The 16,303-nt window shown below is 28.6% G+C and overlaps 1 protein-coding gene across 1 annotated transcript in view; it reads left to right on the top strand.

The window, feature by feature from the left end:
- The first annotated feature begins 1,072 nt into the window (after positions 1-1,072).
- Positions 1,073-16,303, top strand: part of LOC126900644 (uncharacterized) — a 60,532-nt gene continuing 45,301 nt past the window's right edge. Inside the window, exons 1-3 of the mRNA XM_050676502.1 lie at positions 1,073-1,153; positions 1,227-1,281; positions 2,162-5,938. Coding sequence (XP_050532459.1) covers positions 1,097-1,153; positions 1,227-1,281; positions 2,162-5,938 — 3,889 coding nt within the window. The 5' untranslated portion in view covers positions 1,073-1,096. The remainder of the gene's footprint in view (positions 1,154-1,226; positions 1,282-2,161; positions 5,939-16,303) is intronic.

Below are 16,303 nucleotides of genomic sequence, written 5' to 3' on the forward strand. Positions count from 1 at the left end.
ATTGACAGACACAAAAAAAAAATAAAAATAAATTATAATGATAAAATTAATATTTTCTCAGCATTGCACCGAAGTTAAAATGTAATATTTTTTTATATTTTTACATGCCACTAAGTTTTTAAATCAAGTATTGGTCATACTTATTTTAAAAGTATGAAATTATAACGTTAATGTGTTTTAAAATAAATACATTAATATCAAATGTACTTTTTAAATGAACAAAAAATTTAAATTGCATTATTTTAGATTACTATTTTAGTATCACTTAAAAATAAATTTAATGTATGTAAATTTAACGTCTTATAACTTTTGTAAATGATGTTTTAAAAAAATAAAATTTTTTTCGTCTATTTTAAAATACATAATTTTAATTATTTTTAGTTTAAATAGGAGCTAATTAGATTTTTCCGTCTAACAAAATCTGTTGCTCACGAGAGAAGTTTTAAAACTATAATAGGGTTTGAGTATTTATTCTCAAAATTGAAATTGTAATTTATCATAAATTATTGGACGATTAAACATTTTTTTTTTGAAAGGGCTAGCGACTTCCTTTTAAAACATCTATTAGATTTACATTAAAGCTGTCAATAATTGATAACTCAATTTTAAATCTTAAAAAAGATAGAGTGGTTAAAAGAGGGGTACCTTTGCTCTCCTTTAAGACAATACTGTTTTACTTAAAATATAAGCATAAAAAATTATAAAAACACAAAAATCAGTGAAATTTTTACACAAAAGGCATTGCTTTCTAACTTCAAGTACTATTTACGTATAGAATACAAGTAGTCAGTAAATTTTTTTTTTTTAATTTAAAGTGCGCAACATAACATTGATCATAATTTATACTATATTTATAATAAATATAAATATACATTATATTAAATTAAGAATGTGTTTATATCAATCCTGATTTGCCCTTTTTTTTACATGTATATGAATAGATTGACTAAAATAATTAAGTAAATAATGTTTTTTAACTGAAAAATATCATAAAATAATACATTATGCCCNATAATGTTTTTAAACTAAAGAATATAATAAAATAATACATTATGCCCGATAATTTTTTTATATATACACCTATTTAAATAAAGAAATGCTATTAGTTATTCAGAATATAATATTTAGTAAAATTAAGAGGCGTAACATGAAGGTGAGTAATGCACATTCTTTGAAGTACTTTATTGAAATCTAAAAGATAATTTTATTTTATTCTGGCAATTTAGAACTGGCAATTGATATATTTTTTTATGACAATTTCATGTTTGATATTTAACGAAGGTAAATTTTATTTTATAATATTTATGTCTATTAAAGTTTATCAAATAAATTTCTTAATTAATAACTAATATGTGAAACAATTTAAAAAAATTTAGGTGGAATTAACGGTAAAGAAGGGTGCCTATATCATTACCCGATTTTGAAATTTTTATGAAATTTTTAATTACTAGATAATTTTAACAGGTGTTAACTAATAATATTATCTAAAAACGGTATATTAGGCTATCTTAACTTATAATGGTTAGAAAAAAAATTTAAATAATTATTGTAATATAATAATATTCTTCGCGGCGCTTTCGCTGGCATCGGCGACGCAGTTAACGGCATGATCTTCAGGCGTCAAAAACTGAACAGCGTTGATTATCAATGGAGCGCAAGTGTTGATAGGTTCATCGAGTCTGGTCGTGCGACACGTTCAGAGCCGGTGGCGTACACCCTCGACGTTGTCACTTAGACAACGGGAAGAAGACTTAACGTATAATTTACGGCGGGACGTAGTCGGCCTTGCAGGACTCGCGGGACATTGCACCGTGACGTATGGCACGTGGTGTTGGTCAGTCAAATACTTATAGTAGGCCTGGTCGAATACTAACATATAGTTTAAAATATTTGAAAATGCCCATCACTTATTGCAATCAACAATCTACTATTATACAAAATAATTCTACTATCGTTACTTCAAATTAACTTTTTGTTTAATAGGAATATATTCAAACAAAATATATATAACTAAAGAAAATAGAGAAGGGCTAAAATTTAGGCATCTTAGACACTTGATTACAAAATTTTATGNGCATCTTAGACACTTAATTACATAATTTTATGTAATCTAATTAAATTTGAATATAATAATAAAAATTCAATTAATATGCGCATTTAGGTATTTTAAATAAAAATTTGGATGAAAAAAAAATATGCCCGTTTGAAGACGGTACCACAGAATATGCTGCTGAAATTGGTGACATAGAAACATTAAAACTAGCTTACGAGAGTGGTTGTGAATGGGATGAAGATACGACTGCTGAAGCTGCTGCAAATGGACATTTCGAATGTTTAAAATATGCCCATGAAAATGGCTGTAGCTGGGATGAAGACACAACAAGAGCAGCCGCTAGTTATGGTAATTTAGAAACCTTAAAATATATTCATGAAAATGGCTGTAGCTGGGATGAAAAAACAACAAGAGACGCTGCTGGAAATGGACATTTAGAATGTTTGATCTATGCACATGAAAATGACTGCAGTTGGAATGAAGACACAACAAGAGACGCTGCTGAAAATGGACATTTAGAATGTTTAAAATATGCACATGAAAATGACTGCGGTTGGAATGAAGAAACAACAAGAAAAGCTGCTTTGAATGGACATTATGAATGTTTAAAGTATGCACATGAAAATGGATGTCCATGGGATGACGATATACTTACTGCGTCTATTAGAAAAAGTAGTTTAAAAATTTTAAATTATTTACTTGAAAATAAATGTCCATGTGATGAAAGAACAACATTAGTTGCTGCTAGTTATGGTAATTTAAAATGCCTAAAATATGCTCATGAAAATGGATATCCATGGAATGTAAGAACAACGCAATATGCTGCTGAAAATGGGCATTTAGAATGTTTGATCTATGCACATAAAAATGGATGTCCATGGGATGAAAGGACAACGATATATGCTGCAACAAATGGGCATTTAGAATGTTTGATCTATGCACATGAAAATGACTGCAGTTGGAATGAAGAAACAACAAGAAAAGCAGCTTTGAATGGCCATTATGAATGTTTAAAATATGCACATGAAAATGGATGCCCGTGGGATGTAACCACAACGATAGCTGCTGCAACAAATGGGCATTTAAAATGTTTGATCTATGCACATGAAAATGACTGCAGATGGAATAAAACAACCACAAGTAAAGCTGCTTTGAATGGACATTATGAATGTTTAAAATATGCACATGAAAATGGATGTCAGTGGGATGTAACCACAACGATAGCTGCTGCAACAAATGGGCATTTAGAATGTTTAATCTATGCACATGAAAATGACTGCAGTTGGAATGAAGAAACAATCAGTAATGCTGCTTTGAACGGACATTTCGAATGTTTAAAATATGCACGTGAAAATGGATGCAACTGGAATGAAGACATAACTAGTGATGCTGCTATAGGTGGTAATTTAAATTGTGTAAATTTTGCTCGCGAAAATGGACATCCATTAAATGATGACATAATTATAGAAGCTAATATAAGAGGCAATTTAGAAATTTTAAAATATGCACATGAAAATGGATTTCCATGGCCTGAAGGAACAACAAACGTAGCAGCAAGAATAGATGAATTGGATTTTTTAAAATATGCTCATGAAAACGGTTGCAAATGGGATGAAGGTACATTAGTTAATGCAGCCGAGAATTGTCATTTTAAAATTTTAAAATATGCACATAAAAATGGATGTCCTTTAGATGATAGGATAACTACTGTGGCTATCAATAATGGTGATTTAGATATTTTAAAATATGCACATAAAAACGGATGTCCATTAGATGATAGGATAACTATTGTGGCTGTGGATAATGGATATTTTGAAATTTTAAGATATGCACATAAAAATGGATTTCCATGGCCTGAAGGAACAACAAAAGCAGCTGCAAGATATGGCATATTATGGTTTATAAAATATGCTCATGAAAACGGTTGCAAATGGGATGAAGATACAATAGTTACAGCAGCCATGAATGGTAATTTTGAAATTTTAAAATATGCACATGAAAATGGATGTCCATTAGATGATAGGATCATTAGTGTAGCTATTGAAAATGGTTATTTTAAAATTTTAAAATATGCACATGAAAATGGATTTCCATGGCCAGAAGTCACAACAAATGTAGCTGCAAGTTATGGTAACTTAGAATTTTTAAAATATGCTCATAAAAACGGTTGCAAATGGGATGAAGATACAATAGTTACAGCAGCCATGAATGATAAATATGAAATTTTAAAATATGCACATGAAAATGGATGTCCATTAGATGATAGGATCATTAGTGTAGCTATTGAAAATGGTTATTTTAAAATTTTAAAATATGCACATGAAAATGGATTTCCATGGCCTGAAGTCACAACAAAAGTAGCTGTAAGTTATGGTAACTTAGAATTTTTAAAATATGCTCATAAAAAAGGTTGCAAATGGGATGAAGATACAATAGTTACAGCAGCCATGAATGGTAAATATGAAATTTTAAAATATGCACATGAAAATGGATGTCCATTAGATGATAGGATCATTAATGTAGCAATTGATAATGGTTATTTTAAAATTTTAAAATATTTACATGAAAATGGATTTCCATGGCCTGAAGGAACAACAAAAGTAGCTGCAAATTATGGTAATTTAGAATTTTTAAAATATGCTCATGAAAACGGTTGCAAATGGGATGAAGATACAATAGTTACAGCAGCCATGAAAGGTAAATTTGAAATTTTAAAATATGCACATGAAAATGGATGTCCATTAGATGATAGGATCATTAGTGTAGCTATTGATAATGGTTATTTTAAAATTTTAAAATATGCACATGAAAATGGATTTCCATGGCCTGAAGGAACAACAAAAGTAGCTGCAAATTATGGTAATTTAGAATTTTTAAAATATGCTCATGAAAACGGTTGCAAATGGGATGAAGATACAATAGTTACAGCAGCCATGAATGGTAAATTTGAAATTTTAAAATATGCACATGAAAATGGATGTCCATTAGATGATAGGATAACTACTGTGGCTATAGATAATGGTTATTTTAAAATTTTAAAATATGCACATAAAAATGGATTGTCATGGCCTGAAAGAACAACAACAGTAGCTGCAATTTATGGTAACTTAGAATTTTTGAAATATGCTCATAAAAACGGTTGCAAATGGGATGAATATACAATAGTTACAGCAGCCATAAATGGTAATTTTGAAATTTTAAAATATGCACATGAAAACGGATGTCCATTAGATGATAGGATAACTACTGTGGCTATCGATAATGGTTATTTTAAAATTTTAAAGTATGCACATGAAAATGGATTTCCATGGCCTGAAGGAACAACAAAAGTAGCTGCAAATTATGGTAATTTAGAATTTTTAAAATATGCTCATAAAAACGGTTGCAAATGGGATGAAGATACAATAGTTACAGCAGCCATGAATGGTAAATTTGAAATTTTAAAATATGCACATGAAAATGGATGTCCATTAGATGATAGGATAACTACTGTGGCTATAGATAATGGTTATTTTAAAATTTTAAAATATGCACATAAAAATGGATTGTCATGGCCTGAAAGAACAACAACAGTAGCTGCAATTTATGGTAACTTAGAATTTTTGAAATATGCTCATAAAAACGGTTGCAAATGGGATGAATATACAATAGTTACAGCAGCCATAAATGGTAATTTTGAAATTTTAAAATATGCACATGAAAACGGATGTCCATTAGATGATAGGATAACTACTGTGGCTATCGATAATGGTTATTTTAAAATTTTAAAGTATGCACATGAAAATGGATTTCCATGGCCTGAAGGAACAACAAAAGTAGCTGCAAATTATGGTAATTTAGAATTTTTAAAATATGCTCATGAAAACGGTTGCAAATGGGATGACGGTACAATAGTTACATCAGTCATAAATGATAATTTTGAAATTTTAAAATATGCACATAAAAATGGTTGTCCATGGGATGACGGTATACTTACTGTGGCTATTAATAGAAGTAGTTTAAAAATTTTGAATTATCTAATTGAAAATGGATGTCCGTGTGATGAAAATACAACACAAGCTGCTGCCAGTTATGGTAATTTAGAAATCTTAAAATATGCATTTGAAAACGATTGCAAACGGTATGAAGGTATAATAGTAACAGCAGCCATGAATGGTAATTTTGAAATTTTAGAATATGCACATGAAAATGGATGTCCATGGGATCATGACACAACTAGAGTTTCTGCAGCAAGTGGTTGTTTAGACTGTTTAAAGTATGCTCATGAAAAGGAGTGTTCATGGCACGAAGAAACATTAAATACAGCTGCCGCACATGGTAATTTAGATTGTTTAAAATATGCATATGAACATGGATATAATTGGAATGAAGGTACGATGAGAGGCGCTGCTGCCAATCGACAATTAGAATGTATCAAATATGCCTATGAAAATGGTTGTAAATGGGATGATGGTACAACAAGGGAAGCAGTTGCAAGTGGTTGCATTGATTGTCTGAAATTTGCTCATAAAAATGGATGTAATTGGGATGAAGGTACAATAGTTACAGCTGCCATGCGGGGAAATTTAAGTTCCTTAATATATGCTCATGAAAATGGATGTAAATGGGATGAAGGCACCACAAGACTTGCTGCTGCAAATGGTCAGTTTCGTTGTATAAAATACGCCCATGAACATAATTGTCCTTGGAGTATAAATACCATTCATGAAGCTACTCAAAGAGGTTTTTTGAACATAATCAACTATGCTAACGAGAATGGTTGTATTAATTAGTTTTGTGATAAAATATTATTTATGTTTTACATTCCAATACATTATATTTTAAATAAATCGTCATGAGCTAAAATGATAATAATTATATTGAGAGCAATCATGTAATTTTGTATGCTTAATAAATACTATTTTTGAAATTATAACCAAAAATCTGAATAATAAATGTCCGAATTTTTCAATCATGTAATTAATGTTCAATATACAATAAATATAAAAGAAAATGTTTATAAGTAGTGACATAAATGTTACATTTCTATACAAATTTTTATAATTTATTTATAAACAACAATAAATATGTATAAAATTAATAAGTATATAAAAGAATTGACTCGAATTTCGTCGAAAAAATATGTTCAATACTGGTTTTGAGGGTAGAGACCCGTGGGCCGTTTATGATGAGCTGGCATCGACGATGTGATGTTCGGCGTGATCCTCAGGCGTTAAAAGGTTAGCAGCGATGATGGCGTCGTTGTGCGGGTGTTGATCAGTACTTCGACGTTACGGATTATACGGATAATTCTAAAATGCTCTTACATTTAATTTTTTATGCAATACAGTATAAAAATGTATAGATAAAAATCGTATTTATTATTTATATAAGGTCAAATTGTGTAAAGACATACTTTATAAATTAAAGCTACTCAAAGAGATTATATTGAGATAATCGACTATGCTAACGAAAATGGCTATATTAGTTAGATTAATTATAAAATATTATTTATATTTTATATTCCATTACATTATATTTTAAATAAATCGTTATGAGCTAAAATGATTATAATTATATTGAGAGTATTAATGTAATTTTACTTGCTTAATAAATTATATTTTTTAAATTATAACCAAAATACTTAATAATAAATGTCCGAATTTTCCAATCATGTAATTAATATTTAATATACAACAAATATAAAAGAAAATGTTTATAAGTAGTGACAAAAATGTTACATTTCTATACAAACTTTTATAATTTATTTATAAACAACAATAAATATGTATAAAATTAATAAGTATATTAAAAATTGACTCAAATTACGTCGAAAAAATATGGTCGATATTGGTTTTGAGGGTAGAGACCCGTGGGCCGTTTATGATGAGCTGGCGTCGACGATGTGATATACAGCGTGGTCCTAGGGCATCAAAAGGTTAGCAGCGATGATGGCGTCGTTGTGCGGGTGTTGATCAGTACTTCGACGTTACGGATTATACGGATAATTCTAAAATGCTCTTACATTTAATTTTTTATGCAATACAGTATAAAAATGTATAGATAAAAATCGTATTTATTATTTATATAAGGTCAAATTGTGTAAAGACATACTTTATAAATTATCAATAAATTATAGCAATTTTTAGAAAAAAAAATGTGAAAATTAACCGATTTAAAAAATCGTAATTTTTTAGTGAAATTTCACTATTAACGGAGAACGAAGTCAAATTTTCAATTTTTGAGGGTAATTTTTTCAATTAGAAACGATTTGTGATCATTGATGTATTGTTAAGAAAAATCGGTTATGTGAGAGCTGAGAAAAAGTTGTGACAGACACACGAAAAAAAAAACCCATCATAGTGAGGACATTGCATACACCAAAAAATTGGTGGATTATTCCAAAAGCTACATGATCTGCTAGTTCATTATTAATATCCTAATTGAGATAAAGTATGTCGAATGAAAAAGGAATTATTAAAAAATATTATTTCTCATAAAAAAATAATGTTGATCCATACACTTTTCAATATGTCAGCATTATAAAGTTCAAAATGTAAAAAATAAAATCGAGAATTTTCACACAATAATAGCATTCGGTAGCCATTTTCACCGTGAAGATAAAATAAAGTCCGAAATTTTTTTTTTACATAATAAAGTAGATTACATTAGCTTTAATTTAATATATATAGAAAAGTGTCAGACTTTCCGGAACACTTTCAAACTTTAAGTTGAAAAAGTTCTACTTTCTATATGCATTTTTTGGATTTGAACCCCCCTCGTGTGTAGGGAAATGGTCGGATTTAAAAAAACAGTATGTCGAATGAAAGATGTATATAAATACTACTTCTAATGAAAAAATTGTATTGATCCATACATTTTTCAAAAAGTTATTATGCTATAACTATCATAAAAAACGCTTCGATGCAAATCTTTAGATAGTGTTTAATTTTAAAAAATTGGTGGATTATTCCAAAAGCTACATGATCTGCTAGTTCATTATTAATATCCTAATTAAGATAAAGTATGTAGAATGAAAAAGGAATTATTAAAAAATATTATTTCTCATAAAAAAATAATGTTGATCCATACACTTTTCAATATGTCAGCATTATAAAGTTCAAAATGTAAAAAATAAAAAATCGAGAATTTTCACACAATAATAGCATTCGGTAGCCATTTTCACCGTGAAGATAAAATAAAGTCCGAAATTTTTTTTTTACATAATAAAGTAGATTACATTAGCTTTAATTTAATATATATAGAAAAGTGTCAGACTTTCCGGAACACTTTCAAACTTTAAGTTGAAAAAGTTCTACTTTCTATATGCATTTTTTGGATTTGAACCCCCCTCGTGTGTAGGGAAATGGTCGGATTTAAAAAAACAGTATGTCGAATGAAAGATGTATATAAATACTACTTCTAATGAAAAAATTGTATTGATCCATACATTTTTCAAAAAGTTATTATGCTATAACTATCATAAAAAACGCTTCGATGCAAATCTTTAGATAGTGTTTAATTTTAAAAAAATTGTGGATTATTCCAAAAGCTTCATAAACTGCTAGTTCCTTATTAATATCCTGATTAAGATAAAGTATGTCGAATGAAAAAAGGGATTATAAAAATAGTATTTCCCATAAAAAAATTATATTGATCAATACACTTTTCAATAAGTTATAGCATTATAAAGTTAAAAATGTAAAAAATAAAATTGAGAATTTTCACACAATAATAGCATTTGGTAGCCATTTTCACCTTGAAGATAAAATAAAGTCCGAAATTTTTTTTTTCCATGATAAAGTATATTACATTAGCTTTAATTTAAGATATATATAAAAGTGTCAGACTTTCCGGAACACTTTCAAAATTTAAGTTGAAAAAGTCAATTTTTTGTGAAAAAGTTGTCATTTTGAATCCCCCCCTGTAGGCAGGTAAAAAGTCAGATTTATAAAAAAAATATACCAAATGATAGGTAAAGACATCATGCATCTACAAAAAAAAGAATTATATTGATCCATACATCTTTCGAGAAGTTATAGCATTATAAAGTTAAAAATATAAAAAAGAATTTTTTTACAAAAATCGTATTTTTTTTATTAAGTTTAATGTCTGTTTTCACCATGAAGATAAAATAAAGTCCGAAATTTTTTTTTACCATTATAAAGTATATTACATTAGCTTTAATTTAAGATATATATAAAAGTGTCAGACCTTCCGGAACACTTTCAAAAGTTACGTTGAAAAAGTTCTACTTTCTATATGCATTTTTATGTTTTGAATCCCCCCTGTATTTAGGGAAATGGTCCGATTTAAAAAAACAGTATGTCGAATGAAAGATGTATATAAATACTACTTCTAATGAAAAAATTGTATTGATCCATACATTTTTCAAAAAGTTATTATGCTATAAAGTTAAAAATGGAAAATACAAAATCGAAAATTTTCACACAAAAATAGCATTCGGTAGCCATTTTCACCATGAAGATAAGATAAAGTCCGAAANGATGCAAATCTTTAGATAGTGTTTAATTTTAAAAAATTGGTGGATTATTCCAAAAGCTTCATAAACTGCTAGTTCCTTATTAATATCCTGATTAAGATAAAGTATGTCGAATGAAAAAAGGGATTATAAAAATAGTATTTCCCATAAAAAAATTATATTGATCAATACACTTTTCAATAAGTTATAGCTTTATAAAGTTAAAAATGGAAAATACAAAATCGAAAATTTTCACAAATAAATAGCATTCGGTAGCCATTTTCACCGTGAAGACAAAATAAAGTCCGAAATTTTTTTTTTCCATGATAAAGTATATTACATTAGCTTTAATTTAAGATATATATAAAAGTGTCAGACTTTCCGAAACATTTTCAAAATTTAAGTTAAAAAAATTAATTTTTTGTGAAAAAGTTGTCATTTTAAATCCCCCCTTGTGAGCAGGTTAAGGGTTAAATTTATGAAAAAAATATACCAAATGAAAGGTAAAGACATCAAGCATCTATATAAAAAAAATTATATTGATATGTTCATTTTTGAAAAAGTTACAGCAGTTTTTATTAAAAAAAATTGAAAAAATTTTGAAAATTAGCGATTTTTAAATTTGTAAATTTTTTGGAGGTTTCCCCCATTTACGGGGAACGAGGGAATTTTTTTCAATTTTTAAAGGTAATGTCTTCGACTAGATACGATTTGTGATCTTTTGACGTATCATTGAAAGAAATCGGTTCGGTGAGAGTTGAGAAAACCCACGTTGGTCGCCAGATAACACGGCCGCCGGGGATTGACGGCCGGTTATAGAAAATGTACCGGAAATCATGTGAAAAAAATAAAGAAGAGGTAGAGAAAGACCAAAAAAGAGATGGAAGGATGTTATTGAATGCGATTTGAGGACAGCTGATGTAAACATAGATGATGTGGAAGATCGTATCAAGTGGAAGTTTAGGATAAAGGTTGTTGACCCTTAGTAGTTGGGATAATGACGAGAATAAAGAAGTAGATATAATCCTATAATATAATTCTCTTGTTACATTAATAAATAAATCATATGAAAAGACAATTAATTAAAAATAAAATATATTTTTAATAATAATAATTGTCTTTAAAAACATTTAACAATAAGCATATGCAATGATACAAAATAAAGAACTTATATTTTTAGCTTCGAAGCGGAGCTAAATTATTCTCAGCCCTCAATGGACTGATTTTGATGAACAATACGTCAATTATAATCAACGCTTAACTAACGAATATTGACCATTATTTATATTTTTAAAATTTTAATTTTTTTTTGATTTCTAAATAATTTTAGATACAATTTGATCAATTATTCTTAGACATAGGTTGTTAAATTCTGCCAACATTGAAATGCAACATAATTTTTTTTACCTTCGATATGAAGCTGAGGAGGTATTAATTCTATCATGATGTATATATTTTATTCTTTTATTTTTGTCATTACTTTTTTTCAACAATATGTTTTAAATTAAACTCTATCTACAGATTTGCATCGAAGCGTTTTTTATGATAGTGATTTTAATCATTGTCAGGTTAAATTTATACTGGACCCAACTATGCCACGTCCTCACTAAGCCACAACCCCACTGTGTTGAGTTGGGTTTTTTATCACATGTTTATTTGAATCTTGATCTCTTTAAGCGATACTAATTTAATATATTTTTCTCGTTTTCAAAAATAATAATCAAAAATCATAATTAATAAAAATCATGTTATATGTCTGTTTCTTTCATACACAAAAATTTCAAAATAATTATATAACAAAAACAAATTAAAAAAAAATCCGTTATATTCACGTAAAACTTTAGAAAATGAACTAAACTTTATTTTACACATTTTGGCCTTAGTTCAAAGGATGATATTGTTTGTCATCACATAATAATTTCAAATTAAGATGAAATGATATTAAATTTATTCTCAAATTCGGTTCGACATCCAATCTGTTCCGATACTTATTTTTTAAGTACACCAAGGTTGAGAACGCAGCTTCACACGTATAAAAAGGCATTAAGAATTGTATAGCTTTTTCGCTTATTCTTGGATACCCCTTTTGACAGCCCAACCAAAAATTAATTAGTGGTGCAGTTTCAAACACTTTTTTATGATCGATGTCGCATGAAATTTCAATTAAATTATCAACTTCTTGTTCACTAAGATTAAGCATTTCTTCCTTTTCAATTTTGACAGAAAAAGGATCTTTAATCCACATATTATTTGAGGTAATATCGGGAAAGTAGTCTTTAAAACTATTTATTAGCATCGAAAAATGTTCTTGAATTGAAACTGATAATGTTTCAAGTGGTAAAACTTCTTCATCGTAGTTTAAATGATTTTCAATAAATTTATGTAATGTTTCAAAAGATTTAAAATTTCCTTTTGAAAGTCGTTGTTTCCACAGAGTCAATTTTTTAATTATTGCAGCGACCTTTTGCGATACTTTGAAAATATTTAAACCAAAGCCTTGCAAATTTAAATTAAATTCATTGAAAGTAGCAAATATGTCGCAAAAATAAGCTACTATTATTAACCATACGAAATCGTGAAATCTATCCTTAAATGGAAAAATAGCATCTTTTTTAGATGGTGGATGCTCATTCAGAAATACCAAGACTTCGTCTTCTAGCTCAAACAGACGATTTAAAACGTTTCCTTTTGAAAGCCATCGTGAATTACAATATAAAAAGAGATGTTTATAATCACTCCCCATTTCCTCGCATAATTCGATAAAAAGTCTGCTATTTAATGGACGAGATTTTATGCAGTTTACAAACTTTGACACATTCTTCCAAAGTCATGTTTGAATTTAAAGGCAAGCGTTTTATCGCCAACACTTATTTATGGATACTACAGTGCACCCACACACAATTAACTGCTAATTCTTGAATTTGTTTAAACAAACCTTTATGACAGCCTGCCATTGCACGTTCTTCGTTGCTACTTAGACCAACACACTTCATCCAATCAATACCGTGACTAGTGACAAAATCATTGGTCGCTTTAAAAATCTCATCTGAGGTCATTTTTGTCGGCAGCCTTTTACAAAACAAAAAATTTTCTTGTGTGGTGTCTTCGTCAATATATCTGGTAAAACACATTAGATTTGCATTATCCTCAATATCTGTGCTCTCATCTATTTGCGAGGAAAAAAATTTACTTTTTTTTACTTTAGCAACTAGTTCTTCTTCTAAATGTTTCGCGCAATCACCAATTCTCCGTTTAACTGTATTATTTGTTAATGGGATCGCAAAAAACAAACTTTTTTCCTTTATTCCGCATAAATTATTTGCGACAATTTTTAAAGCGGGAAGTATTTAATTTTTCTCCAGCACTATTAGGATACCCAGTCTGAGCTATTAATTTGGAAATTTCAAAAGATGTCAAAGTGAGGTTTTCATTTAACTGGTGAGGAAAGAGTGCATTTTTCAAATTTTTTTTTTTTGAGCAGCATCAATTCAGTTTTCTTATCGGTAAAAAAGTTAATTGGCTTATCAAAATACTCAGAATGGAATGTGTTTAAATGTCGTTTTAACTTTAACAGTTTCATACTTCCATTTGAAAGTTGCTCATTGCAGATAATACATAGCAGTAAATTATTTTGACTGCCGCCGGCAATGAACCCAAAGCGTAAATATTCGCAATAATATTTGCGAGTCCAAATAGCTTTACGCTTGTTACTTCAGCGCTGTATTTCTGCTTTAGGAGCTTCAGGCGAAGTATCTCCACGATCATAATGTTCAGCTTTACTTGTACTTGATTGATCATTATCAATGGTAGAAACTATAATAAAAAAAAAGTGGGGTGGCGGCACAGTGGGGTCGTGGCATAGTTGGGTCCAGTATAGATAATATCTGACAGTGATTAAAATCACTATCATAAAAAACGCTTCGATGCAAATCTGTAGATAGTGTTTAATTAAAAAAAAAAAAAATATGTTAAAATGGCATATTTTAGTTTCGATGCGAAGCTGAAAAGGTATTAATTTTACTATGATGTGTTTTTTTTTTGTTTTTGTTGCCACTTTTTCTCAGCTCTCACTGGACCGATTTCTTTCAATAGTACGTCAAAAGATCACAAATCGTATCTAGTTGGAGACATTACCCTTAAAAATTGAAAAAAAATTCCCTCGTTCCCCGAAAATGGGGGAAATATCCAAAAAAATTACAAATTTAAAAATCGATAAAATTTGTCATTTTTTTCACTTTTTTTTCTTAAAAGTTCCAAAACTTTTTGAAAAATCAACAAATCAACATAATTTTTTTTTATACTAAAACCTTAGATATTCCCCTTTCATTTGATATCATTTTTTTGAAAATCTAACTCTTAACCAGCTCATGGGGGGGATTTAAAATAGCAACTTTTTTACAAAAACTAACTTTTTCAACTTAATTTTTGAAAATGTTCCGGAAATACTGCGTCCTTTAAACATATATCAAATTAAAGCTTATTTTATGTACTATAAAATGAAAAAAAAAAATTTGTCCCGACACTTTATCTTCTACATGTAAACGGTTGCCGTAGTTAAAAAAACACTATTTTTTGTTAAGATTTTCGATTTTAAATTTTCAACTTAAAAATGCTATAACTTTTCGAAAAATGTATGTATCAGCACAATTTTTTTTTTCTAAATATATTATAAGTATATCTTTCATTTGACATACTTTTTATTAAAATTGAACAAATTCCCCTTATATAGGGGTNCTTTTTATTAAAATTGGACAATTTCCCCTTATATAGGGGGCGTTCAAAACTTGAAATATTGTAAAAAACATAGATCTTTTTTAACTGAACTTTTGAAAATGTTCCGGAAATACTGCGTCCTTTAAACATATATCAAATTAAAGCTTATTTTATGTACTATAAAATGAAAAAAAAAATTTGTCCCGACACTTTATCTTCTGCATGTAAACGGCTGCCGTAGTTAAAAAAACGCTATTTTTGTGTTAAAATTTTCGATTTTAAATTTTCAACTTAAAAATGCTATAACTTTTCGAAAAATGTATGTATCAGCACAATTTTTTTTTTCTAAATACATTATAAGTACATCTTTCATTTGACATACTTTTTATTAAAATTGAACAAATTCCCCTAATATAGGGGTCGTTCAAAACTTGAAATATTGTAAAAAACATAGATCTTTTTTAACTGAACTTTTGAAAATGTTCCGGGAATACTGCGTCCTTTAAACAAACATTAAATCAAAGGTTATGTTATATACTATCAAATGAAAAAAAAAAATTTGTCCCGACGACCTATCTTCTATGTGCAAATGGCTGTCGAAAATTAAAAAAAAATGTTTGCGATAAAAATCATCTTTTATCGGGATGTTTTTTGTACTTAAAACTGCCATAACTTTTTCAAAAATTACAACAAATCAACATAATTTTTTTTTATACTAAAACCTTAGATATTTCCCTTTCGTTTTATATCATTTTGTTGAAAATCTAACACTTAACANTCATTTTTTTTTGAAAATCTAACACTTATTCTGCTCACGGGGGGGATTTAAAATAGCAACTTTTTTACAAAAACTAACTTTTTCAACTTAATTTTTGAAAATGTTCCGGAAATACTGCGTCCTTTAAACATATATCAAATTAAAGCTTATTTTATGTATTATAAAATGAAAAAAAAAACGGTAGCACAGTGGGGTCGAGGCACAGTGTGGACGAGGCCATAGATGGGACAAGTATAGATGATATCTGACAGTGATTAAAATCACTATCATAAGAAACGATTCGATGCAAATCTGTAGA

The sequence above is a fragment of the Daktulosphaira vitifoliae genome, unplaced genomic scaffold (genome assembly GCF_025091365.1).
Source record: "Daktulosphaira vitifoliae isolate Bord-2020 unplaced genomic scaffold, ASM2509136v1 Scaffold_3, whole genome shotgun sequence".
Lineage (NCBI taxonomy): Eukaryota > Metazoa > Arthropoda > Insecta > Hemiptera > Phylloxeridae > Daktulosphaira > Daktulosphaira vitifoliae.